We start from the raw sequence: 14,878 nt of genomic DNA, 5'->3' as shown, positions 1-14,878 counted from the left end.
TCACAAAGAATGGACAGGCTTTTTGTAATTTATTTTGAGTTATTTCCAAGCGACAGTTACAAAAGTTTTTAATTTTTATAATACTCTTGATAAGAAAATAAATTTTAAATAAAAATACATTCTCAACAATACAACATGGTTACACAAATTTACTACATTAAGTTTTGATAACTTACATTTTTAAACTGCACACTGTAAAAACCAATATTTACTAGCAACATATTAATTTCAAACTTATAAAAATGGAAGCAAATAATATCAAGACAGGTAATTTAACTCTAGAATGAGTCCTGTATTTTTCACATACTGTAAGGCCACCTAAAAGGCTTTGTTGCATTCTGTCTTTACAGGATGTACCGTTAGAACAAATTAAAGGTGCTTTTACTTAAAAAAAATAAATCTGCTCTCTAAAATCTGGCATAAATGAGCCTTTCTGATAAATGAAATTAGGCTTCAGAAACAGAAACAAAAGCCACATCATTCGTCACCTTTTTTTGTATAATAAGGAAAGCCTCGTTTGACATTTAATATGACCAGCGATACTATAATATAAACATATTTCTTTGGCAAATAAAATCGTTAACTTTGATAAACTATATTTCTGGGAGTAAAAAACTTTGCTATTGCCCATCATTTTATTAAATGAGTATTAAAAAAAACAAAGCTAAACAATACCCCCCCAAAAACAACGAAATAGGCAACAGATCACCAAAATTTCCACTGATGGAAATGGCTATGCTAAGAACCAGAACTGGCATTTATGGCAAAAGTTTCTCTGTATTATCGCTTTCTTTCCTTCTTGGGGTTTTCAGGTTTTAGGGTGAAGTGAGCTGCCATGTATTTTTTCAAATGTGGGAAAGGCAGAGAAAGCAGATCAGGTAGTAAAAAATATCAAAGTATTGTAAGTAACAGCTGAGGACTGAGGCCCTCAGAAGCAAGTACCTTGATTATCTAGGGTCCTACTGACATGGTCTCTTATTCCAGAAGACTTTCAAAGAAAATTAACTTCACATTACTTCTTTTTAGGCTGTGCAATGTTGGTTAATTCCAGTCAACTGGCTGTTTGAAAGTGTCATTTGAAGAAAACAACTAGATGACTGAACTCTTTCCTTCAAATTCGGCGTTATGCATCCACACAGCATTGGTCCCTTTGTATAATGCCATGAACTTTAAAAACCATCATAATTGGGAATTTGGTATTATAAATATCAGAAGAATATTTCTTTTGCCTTGAAAAATATAGCAGATGACTAAAAAACCACTAAAGATAAATGGGTGGTACCTGGCAATGCTCACATGTCCTTTTCAAGTAGACATTTCAGAGACTCTTAAAAGGAAATTTCAATCTGAATGAAATTCACCAATAACAAATTTATTAAATGGTTAAATTCCTTCACATTTATAAATCAGTATACAGAATCTACAGGCTCATAAAATTTAAAGGACTCTTTCAAACTTGTCTTTAAAATGGGCCAGGAATAACCTACCATAATGTAGACTAAGACTGTTTCTTAAATAAAACCAACTGATTTTCACAAGTCATTTAGGGAAATACATTGCTCTGGTATAATCATTTATGGAACAACTTGGATTGTGCGCCAATGGTCTTTAAAAATAACGACCTAGTAACAATATAATTTAAAAGCAATTACCAATTGTATAATTGGCAAAGTGTATCTTAAAATATAGCTTATGCTCAGGGAAACAAAAAAAGCACTATTTGCTAGACTTACATTAATAAGTCACAGTTTTAAACAAAGATGTATAAATACTCCAAGGTTCAAAGTACCACATTTAGAAAATGTTTGCTTTTAAAAAGACAAAATAAGAGTACCATGGTTTTTAATACTGATGAAGAAAAGTGTATCCCTCTTAACTCAAGGTGGCAACTTGCTTTGACTGCTTATTTACAGTTACGGTTTTTAAGATAAAAGTAAATTATCAGGGAAAAACAGGATTCTAACAGTTGCTTGCCCAAATTCCATTTGGCTAGCAGGTAATAAGCAAACAGCAATGAAATATAAACATTTTCAGGAAAGCGGTATTTCTAGATTTAAACACTGATCATTCAACTGATCATAAAGATTAGATACCATGGAGTATCTGAAGTAAAATCTGGGGCAGCCCAGATTATTAAAGTGCGCCGAGTGACTGTTCTTAAGTTAGTTAGCTCTCCAACCGCTACTAGTCACACCAGGAGGAGGGCATCCCTACGGTGGTCCTTATAATAATATGGAACAACAGGTGAAGTCAAGTGATTTTGACTTCACCACCACCTTCATTCACTGTTTACTTTCTCTTCTTTTTCAGAAGAGATGTCCTAACAAGTCATGTGAACTGGAACTCTCAAGTCAAGAGAATGAGTACCTGATATTTAAAACAATGAAAAAAAAATTTAGTGGTCTCATTTTTATTTCATCTGCTATCACTCATCTCAAATGTAAACAAGACGCACACTATAGTACATGTTCCCTGATTCTTCCTATCTGAGTTCTGTTTACATCTTTAAATAGGCAAAAGGATCTACCAACTTTCAAGGCTACTCTGGCCGTTTTCTCAAGTTTCTGTCCCTGCCCTAAATGTAATCTGTAATGACTAATCAACCAAAGGAAAAGACTTTTATGTTTTTTCTTTTTTGAAGAGGGAGGGTCTAGGTGAACTACCTGGAAAGCTCTGAGTTGTCATGGACTGAGATTTTCTAGTAAAACAACACAATGTCGGCAGTATAGAGCAGGCACTAATGGTAGTGAAAAGTCCACAGCACATGGAGTGTTACAAGAGATGGTTTCTTGTTACAGAAGAGTTCTCCTTTTTTTTTTTAACAAAGCTTCTTTAGGAAGATTCTTTCTATTAAAAAGAAGTTTTAGAAACATGGCTTTCAACTCGTAAGATATGAAGGGAAATCTTGGATTTCAAATTCTCTAGTAATACATCAATACCAGGATTCCCAAACAGTTAATTTCAATTATTAAATATTAAATACAATGTGAATGCAGGTGACACTGAAGCCAATGTTCATTCTTAAATACTATGAACAAAATATATGATGAATTGAAAAACAAAAAAAATTTTCCAGTTCTTCTGATTTAATTGGACAAATTCTAAGATGTTTTCCCAATTGGATTTTCCCTAGAAAATAATAAAAAGAAAGTCATTTTTCAAAAGTTAAAAAAATGTAACATTTTAAAAAGTGACAAATATCTCATAGTATCCATTAAGTATTTATCATTTTCCCTTAACAATCTCTCATGACAAGTCTTATTTCATTAATTCAACAAGTATTTACTGATCACCTATTAAATGTCAGGCACTGTTTTAGAAGCTACGGTAACAGTAGTTAACAAAATAGTCAAAACTCTTGCCTGAATGGAGCTTATATTCTAGCATGAGGAAAATAAAATGAAGAAGTAAAATAGTAATAGAAGAGTGACTGATAATTTTTAATAGAGAAAAATAAAGCTGGGAAGGAGTATAGTGTGTGTGGGTATGACGGGGAGTTACTATTTTAAAAGGATGGTGGAGCATGAGCTAGAACCTTATATGGAAACTTCGTGGGGCTACACAACTGCATGACCACTGTTGGAAGAGAACCAATTACGCTGATGTAGAAAAGACAAAATGAGGATGTTTATAATAACCTGTTTAATGCACTGAGCCTTCTATCCGGGAGACATAAAGATTTATACCTGTGAAACTGATTTTGATTGTTCAACAACCACAAATATAATTATTAATCCACATAATTTTAAAAGAATACTTAAAATTGTGGGGCCAGGATTTAAACACCATCTTACTAATCAGCTGTGTGACTTCGAGCAAGGCACTTAACTTCCCCGAGCCTCAGTTTCTCTAGCTATAAAATGGGGGTATAACCAGGTTGGGCTGATGTGAGGATCAATGAAAGTTGGCAAACACTTATTTGCCACTTATTTGCTGGTCTAAGCACCATCCCCTCCTTATTTACTCCTGTATAAACAGAAACCTGATTGCAGTGCTGGTACTGGGCAGCCCTGCATTCCTAGGGAAGCTGGGTAACTTTAGATAAGGTTCTTTTCTCTTCGTGAGGAGAAACTGCTTTTTCTCTGCCTCCCAGAACTATTATATGAAAGTGTGAGGCGTGGGGCGGCCAGATGGCTCAGTTGGTTAGAACGCAAGCTCTGAACAACAGGGTTGCTGGTTTGATTCCCACATGGGCCAGTGAGCTGCGCCCTTCACAACTGGATTGAAGGACAATGACTTGGAGCTGATGGGCCCTGGAGAAACACACTGTTCCCCAATAAAATTTAAAAAAACAAAGATAAAAAAAAATTAAAAATAAAAATTAAAAAAATAATGGAAAAAGGACTTGAATACATTAAAAAAAAAAAAGTGTGAGGCTCTGAACTATTATAGCCCATCTGTGACCATATAGCCTGAAGAAGACCGAAATCATCTTGTTGAGAATGGCTGAGTGGCCGGATGGTCCTTTTTGTTTGTTTTATAGAATTTTTATAAAAATGTATCTGAGCCAAAAAGAGGAGGCAAGATCTCAACAGACTGAGATGAATGCTTCCCTTGATGTGTTGAGCTGACGAATTAACCAACTGTAGAAACTAGGACTTAATTTGTGAGATTAAAATTTTTCTTACTGGTTAAGCCACTTCCACTGGTACGCTGATGATTTTCTGTTACTTGCTGCTAAAAACAATCTAGGTGATGTGATGTAGAGTTAGGCACAGTGCCTGGTGCTAGAATAAGCTCCCAACAAATAAATGTTAGCTGTGTTGTTATCCATCTACATCTGAGATGGATCCAAAAATCTACTATAAAATACTTCTGGAACCTTTACAGCAGATTCTTTCTCTCTCTCCTTCTTTCCTTCCTTCCTTCCCTCCTTCCCTTTCTTTTTTAGTACATATGTATAAAGCACGGTGGGAGATAATCAGAAAGGAAGAGAATCAGTAAAAACAAAACAACAAGCTACTGAGTATTCAATTTAATGAATTACAGTGGACTATAACATTAAAAGTGATGATAAAGTACAGCATCAACATAAGGAAATGATACCAGAATTGAAAAGACAAAGGTCACTGTGAGAGTGGCCAGGGAAGCTCTTACACAGGAGAAAGGTTCTGAGCTGGGCCCTGAAAGAGGAAGGGAAGCAGGAGGCCTGCATTCCAGGTATGAGTACAGAGTAGCAGAGGCAATCTCAAACTATGTTTAAAAATATGTTTAAAGTTTCTTAAAAATACTTACTTGCTCCCATATTTTGCACTACTTGATCTTTTCTTCCTATACTTTTCATGAGGTTCATCTAGTTTCTCTATGATGCTTTTTATTTGCTGAATTGTCTTAAAGGTTGTTACGGAATCCTCGATTACAAAGTTAGAATAATCATCAGGCTCTTTCTGTGGTCCTTGATAGACTGCTATAGTTCCACAAGCCTCTACAAGGAGCAGCAAAGTCTCTCATCAGACAACTATATTCCATAAAGGTAATTTGTAGCATAAGTAAGAACTTTTCAAGTGTCTCAAGCTGGGGAGATTCCCCCCCCGGGAATGCATTGATAACCCAAATACATTCACATTTTATTAATTATGATCATCACATTTATGCAAAAACAGTATTTTTCATGAATTATCTATGATAATTCATGGGAGTTTGTCAACTTTCATATAAAGTAACATTTTGGTAAACCTATGAGTATTTTCAACTTTAAGATAATGCCAAAGCAACACTATAGGAATTGGCAATTAAGGATCATAGTTACATAAAAATATTTTAATTGTACATTTACCTTCCATTTTCTGTAGCTTAAGTAAACTGAGGGTAAAAAGGGAATAAATTCTTTCTGTTTCTCTGTCTTCATCAATATCTATTTGGATGTCTGCAGGGACACCTCTATGGTAAAAATGAAATTAAAGACATTGGAAAAATTTCACTTTGTTAACATGCCAAAGACTTTTGATGATTTGAGACTAAAAAACAAACTCACAGAATTTTGCATAAGGAACCTCAGAAATCTAGTCTTGTTTGACAATTACACAGGGCCAAGAGGTTTGGTCATTATGTGACCCTAATCAAAAGGAGGGGAATTTTAAAGTGAAATCATTTTCATAACCTATGCTTCATCACAATACCAATACATTACATTACTTCTTAAGTCTATAGGGCGACAATGGCTGTTCCATACAATTAAAAATGAGAATGCTAAGCCCTTCTTCCTTGATATCTTGCTCAGGTTTATACATCTATTTAAACATTGCCCCTTTTTGCTGACTTGTGCCAGCACTACTTATTTGAGAACATTTTTATCACCCCCAAAAGAAATCTTGTATCCATCAGCAGTCTCCATTCCTCCCTCCCTCCAGCCCCTCACAACTGCCAATCTACTTTCTGTCTCTATGAATTTACCTATTCTGGACACTTTATATAAATGTTATCATACAGTATATGGTCTTTGTGTCTGGCTTCTTTCACTTAGCATGTTTTCAAGGTTCACGTGTGTTGTAGCATGTATCAGTACTTCAGTCCCTTTTATGTGTCAACAGTATTCCATTGTATAGATATACCACAACTGAAACATTGCTTTTTTTAGTCAGAAAGAAAACTTACGCAGTACATGGCTTGCAGCCGACAGCGTTTTCACTGGTCTCCTGACAGCAGAGCCAGCTTCCATTTATATATGCAGAGGGGTGATAGGAACTGAGCCTGTTCTGATTGCATCGGCTCACCCTGCAGAGTACGTCTATCCATTCATTAGCTTCTACACAATTATTTGCCTGGACATAGAGTGGTTTCTCCGTATGTATTACTTGGAACATCTTCATAGGCAATTAAGATAAAAAGTTAGTGACAGTCTAAAAACCAACACACAGAGCAAAACAGAAAAGGTATATAACAGAAACATAGTTTGCTTGGCTAGGTAACTGCTCAGGTATCTTATGAATTGTTACTTTTCAAGCAAGTTAGTCTCAAGGACAATCTGAGTCACATGTACTAAATAGTACAACATTATATAATTTTTAGAAGCCACACATGCCCAAAGGAATGGACTATCACATAAACAGTATAAAGGGAGGGAATTTCAGATGGAAGAAAAAGTATGAGTAAAGGCAAAGCAGTGGGAAAATACAGAGAAACAAGGAAATCATCTTGGTTGGCTTTAGTATAATGACATGTACTGAGTGGTAGCAGATGAGAAGATGGCACAGATTGCTTGAGACTATATTATTAAAGACTTGAATGTCGTTACCAGAGGGTAAGGGGGGAGTGGGGTGGGAGATGAGGGTAAAGGGGATCAAATACATGGTGATGGAAGGAGAACTGACTCTGGGTGGTGCACACACAATGGGATTTATAGATGATGTAATACAGAATTGTACACCTGAAATCTATGTAATTGTACAAACAATTGTCACCCCAATAAACTTGAAAAAAAAAAAAAAAGACTTGAATGTCAAATTGAGAAGTTTCAATAGGGTAATGATGAGAAAAGTACCTTTAACTTAATACTGTAGGCAGACTGACTATACAAAGCATCAACAATAACGGATATTTTTAAGACAGAGTTCTAACCAGCAATTATACAATAAAATAGTAATGATTAATGGCAAATACTAAAACGACCAGCTTCTTCAAAATTCTCAACTTAGTAATATATACAGTTTAAAAAGCTTTATATCTGTAACTTACATTTTTCTTGTTGAAAGAGCTCTCTTCCAGTTTTTCCACAGCAAGAATGTTCTTCACTGGAATTGTGTAAATTGCATCTTTGCCTAATAAAAGAAGTATGACAAAATTAAAATAATTTCCTTCAGAATTATAAAGATGAGAAGCTAATTCTGTAAAGTTTAAGTTTACCCTCTTGATGGTATAGGAGTATAAGATTTCCAAATGGCGCATTTAAAAATATTTTTTTGTTTTATGGAACAGATGAATTTTGATTGTTTTCTATAAAGTGACTTTCTCTTTTTTCAATATAAAATTAAAACATTTTCAAGGAAAAATGTGGGAATAAATTTGACTTCTATGTAGAAATTAAAAATGTTTTAATATTTTGTAATATTTATTATATGGGGATTGAAAGAGATAATATACTTAATCATAGAGGCCTACTCAAAACTTGCTAAGACATGGAATTTTCTTTTATGGAGTTATTACATTAACAGCTGATCTGACTGTACCTAAGCAGATTTTTCTGTTTTTCCACTCTAATATTTAATTAAGGGATTAACCCTTAAAATAGTGTTTTTACATTGAAAAATTGTTCATTACTATCACATATTGGCTGGTCAGCTGACTAGAGCTACCAAATTTACTCTAAGAGATACAGGAAACAAAAGTAAAACCTTTATTTAGTAGAGTGAATATTTAACCTAGTTTAAGAATTTGAAATTTGGGTTTGCTGAAGGAGCTCCATAATAATATGGCACGAGGATATGATGTACTTCAACGTACAATTTACCTGAGAATAGACTTGACCTCATGTAGTCATAGAAACGAAAAACAAACAGAATCACAACTTTTCCTGGTCATCTTGTAATGTTGTTGTTTAGAAAATCAAAGCTTTGCTTTCCCCTCCACCCAGACTTTAATGACATGTGGACTGACATGCTGGAGGTTAAGACCTTTACATTTTAATCCAGGGATTAATGTGTAGCTTTCTGGTCTAAGATAATTATTAGGTTAGTAAAGGTTTTTTGTGTTGAACAGAGAGGCTAACATAGAATATTTGCTAAGCCTAGTTCCTAGTGTAAAATCTAAAATTTATGTAATTCAAGTGGATGTGATATACAGTTTTTTTTTAAAAAACAAAACATCAAGTCACTTCATTCAACGGTCATACATTGAATGTCTACCATACACCAGACACTGTTTATGCACTTAGAACATAGCAGTAAACAGAACATACAAGGTCCCTAAAGAAGTTTACATTTAAGTCTGGAAAGACTGATAAAAGACAAATAAATATTAAGGAGAGATGAATGCTATACTGAAAATAACCCGCGGTGATTTGATAGAAGTAACTGGGAAGTTACTTTAAACTGGGTGGTTAGGGAAAACTTTTCTGAGGAAACGACATTTAAATTCAACAAATATAGATCATAAATGCCCGGGAAAATAAGAAAAGGCTCCTGGAAGAAGACAAAATCAAATTTATGGCAGCAGAGGAGGAAGGGCAGTGGTGAGGTGGGGAGGGAGTAAACTGAAAGAAGCCACATGTAGAAGAAGACATCTGCAAAAGTAGGGCTGGTTAGGAGGGAGCTTCAAGCCACAGTCAATGGTCACACTCAGACAGACATACCTCAGGATGATTAGTAAGTAGGTGAGCTGCATCTGAAACAGCTGGGCCAATTAGCTCCTCCCTCTCCCCCAACCCACTAGCTGTGCTAAGCAGCAGTCAGCAGCGGCATATGTCCCAGGCTGAAGCAGCAAGGATGCATACTGGGCTGCAGAACAGTGCTATGTCACAGGTAGTTGCTGGCCCTCAGGAGGGAAAGAGCTGCCACAGCAGGAGACAAGCGCCAGTACCCTTGCCCCGGCCTTGTAATCACTGGGGTAAGCTACTGAACACTCAAGCAGGTGATCTAACTGTAAAACACAAATATGAGCAAATCACCAATTAAAAGAAAATCACCAAACAGATGAGGAAATCACTAAACTCTGAAGGACACACATGCAACTAAGAGAATGACATCTGAGGAAATCAGAGGTATAATAACTTGGGGGGCAGAGAAGCCATGTCTTTGGGTACTGATCTACATGGGGGCACTACAGAGATCACAGAGAGTTTACAAATTTGGCAGAAGTTTCTAGCTTCAGATTTCGTGAATACACAAAGCAGGCATATACCCTACAGTTGCTGTATTTGTTCATTTCTGGACAAATTATAATATGGCTTACATAGAAAAAGTGCATGGCCCCCAGGCACATACACTGTCCATGATGTCACTAGAGTTAATTTCACAGTAAATAGTGTTAAATGGAATGAATTACAAGGTAAAATAGTAAAATGGAAGATCTTACTGAGGACTCTTCAAAAACACAAAGAAACAGAAAGTAAAAAAGTTAAGAGCCATGGTGGATGGATTAAGCAGTTTCAATACATCTAGTAAGAATTCCAGAAAACAGAATAGAAAGACTGTTCAGGAGAAAATTACCAATTAAAAAGAGATAAAGGTAGAAATCTTCAGATTGAAAGAATTCATTAACTGCTGAGCAAATGGAATAAAAAACAACATGTGGACACTTGGCTGTAAAATATTAGAAGTTGAAGGCTAAAGAAAGGCCTAAGAGTTTCTAGGAAGAAGAATCAAGACTACGAATGGTAAGATTGATGTCAAAATTCTCACCAGCAACAGTGGAAACTAGAAAACCATGGAGTAATATCTTCAAAGTTCTGAGGGAAAATAATTTTAAATTCAGTCTATTATTCAAGAGTAAGGGTAAAAATAAAGACCTTTTTTTTTTAATACATAGGGACTCAGAAAATTTATCAGTCATCAAGCCAATCTGAAATAATTCCTCAAGAAAGTATTCCTGCAAAATAAGTAATGAATCCAGGAAAAAGACGAGTATGTTATATAAGAAAAAGTGCTGGACAGGACGGGGTCCTGCCTCTTTCGCTCTGCTCTCGGTATAGGATTCTCTAGCGAACTTGTGAGTGCTATCTTCAAAATAGATCCAGAATGTGATCCATTTTTACCACTTCCATTGCTACCAAAGAAAATATAGAGAAAAAAATACTGCAGAGCCAGCCCTGTGTATGAAAATGTGAGCAGGTAAAAACCAAGTCAACCCAAATGTATGGAGATTTCTGTTGAAAACATTACGGAAATTTCGTTTATATTGTCCACATGCTATATGAGCTAGAACATTTGCAATCACGTGGAAGTTATGTAGACTGTATGTATGTACCTGCGTATGAGTATGTCAGGTCTCCCAAAAGTGGACACTATCTAAGCAAGTCTGGAGAACACAGGAAAGAATTTCAGAGACGAATTTGTTAATAATCTATATGCTTAGTGAAAATTTTAGAAGTCTGGTGTTGTGGTTCTTAACGTAATTAAGGTGATAGCATATCCAGAACACATGGTCTTCTTTGAAGAACACCATTTATTAAAAACATTGACTTGCTTTAATGAAGGAAGTAAAAACATGTCCCTACCACTGAGGATTTTTTTTTTTTTTAAAGATTTTATTGGGGAAGGGGAACAGGACTTTATTGGGGAATAGTAGGTACTTCCAGGCCTTTTTTCCAAGTCAAGTTGTTGTCCTTTCAATCTTAGTTGTGGAGGGTGCCGTTCAGCTTCAAGTTGTTGTCCTTTCAGTCTTAGTTGTGGAGGGCGCAGCTCAGCTCCACGTCCAGTTGCCGTTACTAGTTGCAGGGGGCACAGCCCACCATCCCTTGCGGGAGTTGAACCGCCAACCTTGTGGTTGAGAGGATGCACTCCAACCAACTGAGCCATCTGGGAGCTCAGCGGCAGCTCAGCTCAAGGTGCCGTGTTCAATCTTAGTTGCAGGGGGCGGAGCCCACCATCCCTCGCGGGACTCGAGGAATTGAACTGACAACCTTGTGGTTGAGAGCCTACTGGCCCATGTGGGAATCAAACCGGCAGCCTTCGGAGTTAGGAGCAGGGAGCTCTAACCGCCTGAGCCACCGGGCCGGCCCCACCACTGAGGATTTTAAAGACCAGGGGAAGAGAAAGACCACACAGTGTGACAGAAGTTATTACTAAGGTGATAAAGAAACACAGTAAGGGAATAGCTCAACTGAGGCAGCTAGCGGCTTATAAATGACTTCTGTAAAAAGCTAACATTTGGGGGCGGCCGGATGGTTCAGCTGGTTAGAGAGCAAGCTCTGAACAACAGGGTTGCCAGTTCAATTCCCACGTGGGCCAGTGAGCTGGGCCCTCCACAAGTAGATTGAAGGACAACGACTTGGAGCTGATGGGCCCTGGAAAAACAAACTCTTCCCCAATATTCCCCAATTAAAAAAAGAATCATATTATTGATTTAAAAAAAAAGAGCTAACACGACTTAAGGCTTAAAGGACAACAAACCACTGGAAGAAGGAAAGAAAGGGATTTCTAGGTAGAGCATACGCAAAAAGCATGTATGTAAAAGAGTACAAGTTAAAGGAATTACAAGAGCTAGGCTGGTGAAGTGACATGTGGAAAAAGCAAAAGATGAGGCTGGATGAGACAGGAAGAGGCTGGAACATCAGTATCTCATTTGGCTCCAACATACAACTAGAAGGACTTTTACTTGTGGAAGACTACTGCATTAAAATAGAGCAATATGAAAAACCATAATCACAAGCACATGGGTCTATAAAAAACTGTCAAGGTAATCATGACTGACAGCTGACTGAGTACCCTGTAATATTCATTTGCCACATGTTAATTTAGTTCTATTGAAGATTTGTTGCTTACTATTGCTGTTAGTAATTACCCAAGCAGGCATCAAAAATTTAATAATTTGTTTGAGAAAAACCCTTAAAAATGAGAACATTCTATTAATTGCTTTTCCAATATATAAACTGGAAAAAGGCTGTATTATTTGATTCTAAGTGGTAGAAAAATTCAGAATACTAGTGTCCAGTAAGAGAACAAAGTGAAGGACTCAATGATTTAGAGCTAGGTCACAGAAAATTTGGGAGGAATGCTTACAGACACCAAAGTCACATAGCAAGTGGAGCAAGAGACTTAACTAGTAGTCTTGGCTATCCAGAAAGCAGCAAGGAAACAGGCAATAAGCAAAACATTTGTTGAACAACCAAACAGGGAATACAAAGCCTATGTATTTTATCCATAGAGGAAAGTCCTTAAGTTTTCAAAGACTTAATCTTATGCATAATTTTAACAAACACAGTACCTGTATCCTGACTCACAGTATATTAGCAATACAAAATGAAGGTGGGTGATGGAGATGGAAGTGAGATGTTACATTATGTTTCACTAACAGCACAAGAAATTTAAGGTGACAGCCTAAACATAAAGGGGATAGAAAAAAAAAGTATAAAGCAAATACAAGAACACAAAAAAGCACAGCAGTCCAAGGCATTTAGCTGGGGACTAAACAGCTGCAGACACCCATAAGCAGCCCTGAAGACATTACTAAATCACAGCACAATATAGTAATTAATATTATCAATGATAGCCCCAAGTCTTCTAGAAAATGTTAACTTACGTTCAATGAACTCTTTTTTAGGAGGCAAGGAAGCATGTAATACATTTTGGAAAAATCCATCAAAATAGTTAAAGCAACAAGCATGGATGCTTAAAATTGTAGGCTTTGGTAAATAATCTCACAACTTCTTATGACAGAGCTCACTCCTCCAATGTCATGCTAAATTTCTTAACGTCTGGAAACAATGTAACTTCTAATGTTTCTATTTTATATCTAGAGTAGCCTAATCATTCTACAAAATTTTATTCTCCTAAAATCACTGGATACAATAGAGGTTCTTGAGAGTTGTGAATGGACTTTGGGTCTATGAACTCTCTGAAATTATATGCAAAATTTTGGGTTTAGTTTGTATGTGCATTTTTCTAGAGTAAAAAGGGCCTAAAAGCTATCATCTTAGTCTCAAAGTCTTAACCCCAAAGACTTTAGAATATTGGCTTAGATTAGAAAATGCTTTCAATGAGGAAAAAAATAGCTAATTTATTCATGGAGAATGACTAACTTAATTTAAATTTTGTATCAATGTACCATTAATGTAAACATAATTAGCCCATTATAACAGTGATTTTTTTTAAATGTTGCTATATATGTGAGAACATTTATATAGTATTCAACATAAGCTGTAACTTCTAAAACATTCAAAATATGCTTAGCCTAAAACATGCTGTCTGGAGGGGCAAGTATGTGGCCTACTGATGTTTAATCATTTGAATATTTACATGCCATAACAAATTGGGTGCCTAAAGATAAAATGCATTTGGTTTTGTCTGTCTTACTAATATATTTGGACATAAACAGCCATTTTGGCTAGGCCATTCAAAGAAATTATGAAACAAAAAAATGTTATTATCACGCTACTCTTCTTAACTGAGTAAAGTGAGTAACTTAACTATTCTTAAGCTCCATTTAACTGAGTTTACATTCTCTTGAAGGTATCCTATATCTGGTTTTGTTTTATCCGTTCAGAATTTATAGCAGAAGCTCTCATAAGAGATCTTTACCTAACAGATTTGATAGACTAACTGAGACTCCCCATTTCCTCTGTAAACCATACTAAATGACGTTCATGGGATGCTAAACATCCCATGGTTGCTAGGCTACTATCTATTAAGCCTGTATCCTTCTGTTCCATTGGTTAGGCTTTTTTGCTTACCAAGTCCACTGGGCTTGTTCCCAAACCTATTTATCCCATTTTTCCATGTTATAATTTTAACTTACTGAAATATATATAAAGTGATGTGCCTCCTACTAACAGGCTTATTATTTATTTGAAAATCAGGCAAGTGCTCTGAAAAGCTTCCAAAAAGGGGACTCAGACACACACAAATAAGGTTGATTTACATAGAGTTATAAAAGACTAGGGTGACTATCATGAAAATCTAAAAGGATTCTGTATTTGGATTACTTTTCAAGTATTTAAGTTCTAGCTTCACTTTGGAGAAATTAACCTGAAAACTGATGCATTAGGTGTATATTTGCACAAGACAGAAGGGAAATCCAATCTATAAATCCATACTCAAAGAAAAGATCTTGGCTCTCTATGAAAAGATTGGAAACAAATATACAAATATTTAAAATATGTATGTATCTTTTTGTTTCTTTTAAAATGTTTCTTGCTTTAACTGACCTTTTTGGTTAAGTGAACATCTTTGGATCCTGATCACTTAGAATAAAAAGGATTCTACTGTATGTGATCTATAATCTAGAT

The 14,878-nt window shown here is 35.8% G+C and overlaps 1 protein-coding gene across 4 annotated transcripts in view; it reads right to left on the bottom strand.

The window, feature by feature from the left end:
• RASA2 (RAS p21 protein activator 2) overlaps nucleotides 1–14,878 on the bottom strand; it is a 102,107-nt gene continuing 87,229 nt past the window's right edge. Inside the window, exons 20-25 of one of the 4 annotated variants that reach the window (XM_033132537.1) lie at nucleotides 13,174–13,185; nucleotides 7,675–7,757; nucleotides 6,595–6,803; nucleotides 5,777–5,880; nucleotides 5,236–5,425; nucleotides 1–3,129 (exon numbers count right to left, since the gene is read on the bottom strand). In XM_033132537.1, the coding sequence (XP_032988428.1) occupies nucleotides 3,102–3,129; nucleotides 5,236–5,425; nucleotides 5,777–5,880; nucleotides 6,595–6,803; nucleotides 7,675–7,757; nucleotides 13,174–13,185 (626 nt within the window). In that variant the 3' untranslated portion in view covers nucleotides 1–3,101. The remainder of the gene's footprint in view (nucleotides 3,130–5,235; nucleotides 5,426–5,776; nucleotides 5,881–6,594; nucleotides 6,804–7,674; nucleotides 7,758–13,173; nucleotides 13,186–14,878) is intronic. The other 3 variants (XM_033132536.1, XM_033132538.1, XM_033132539.1) reach the window with 3 other exon arrangements.

This window comes from Rhinolophus ferrumequinum, chromosome 17, assembly GCF_004115265.2.
Source record: "Rhinolophus ferrumequinum isolate MPI-CBG mRhiFer1 chromosome 17, mRhiFer1_v1.p, whole genome shotgun sequence".
NCBI classification, from domain to species: Eukaryota; Metazoa; Chordata; class Mammalia; order Chiroptera; family Rhinolophidae; genus Rhinolophus; species Rhinolophus ferrumequinum.
Note: the sequence above shows the minus strand (reverse complement) of the source record. Positions and strands in the feature narration are given on the sequence as shown.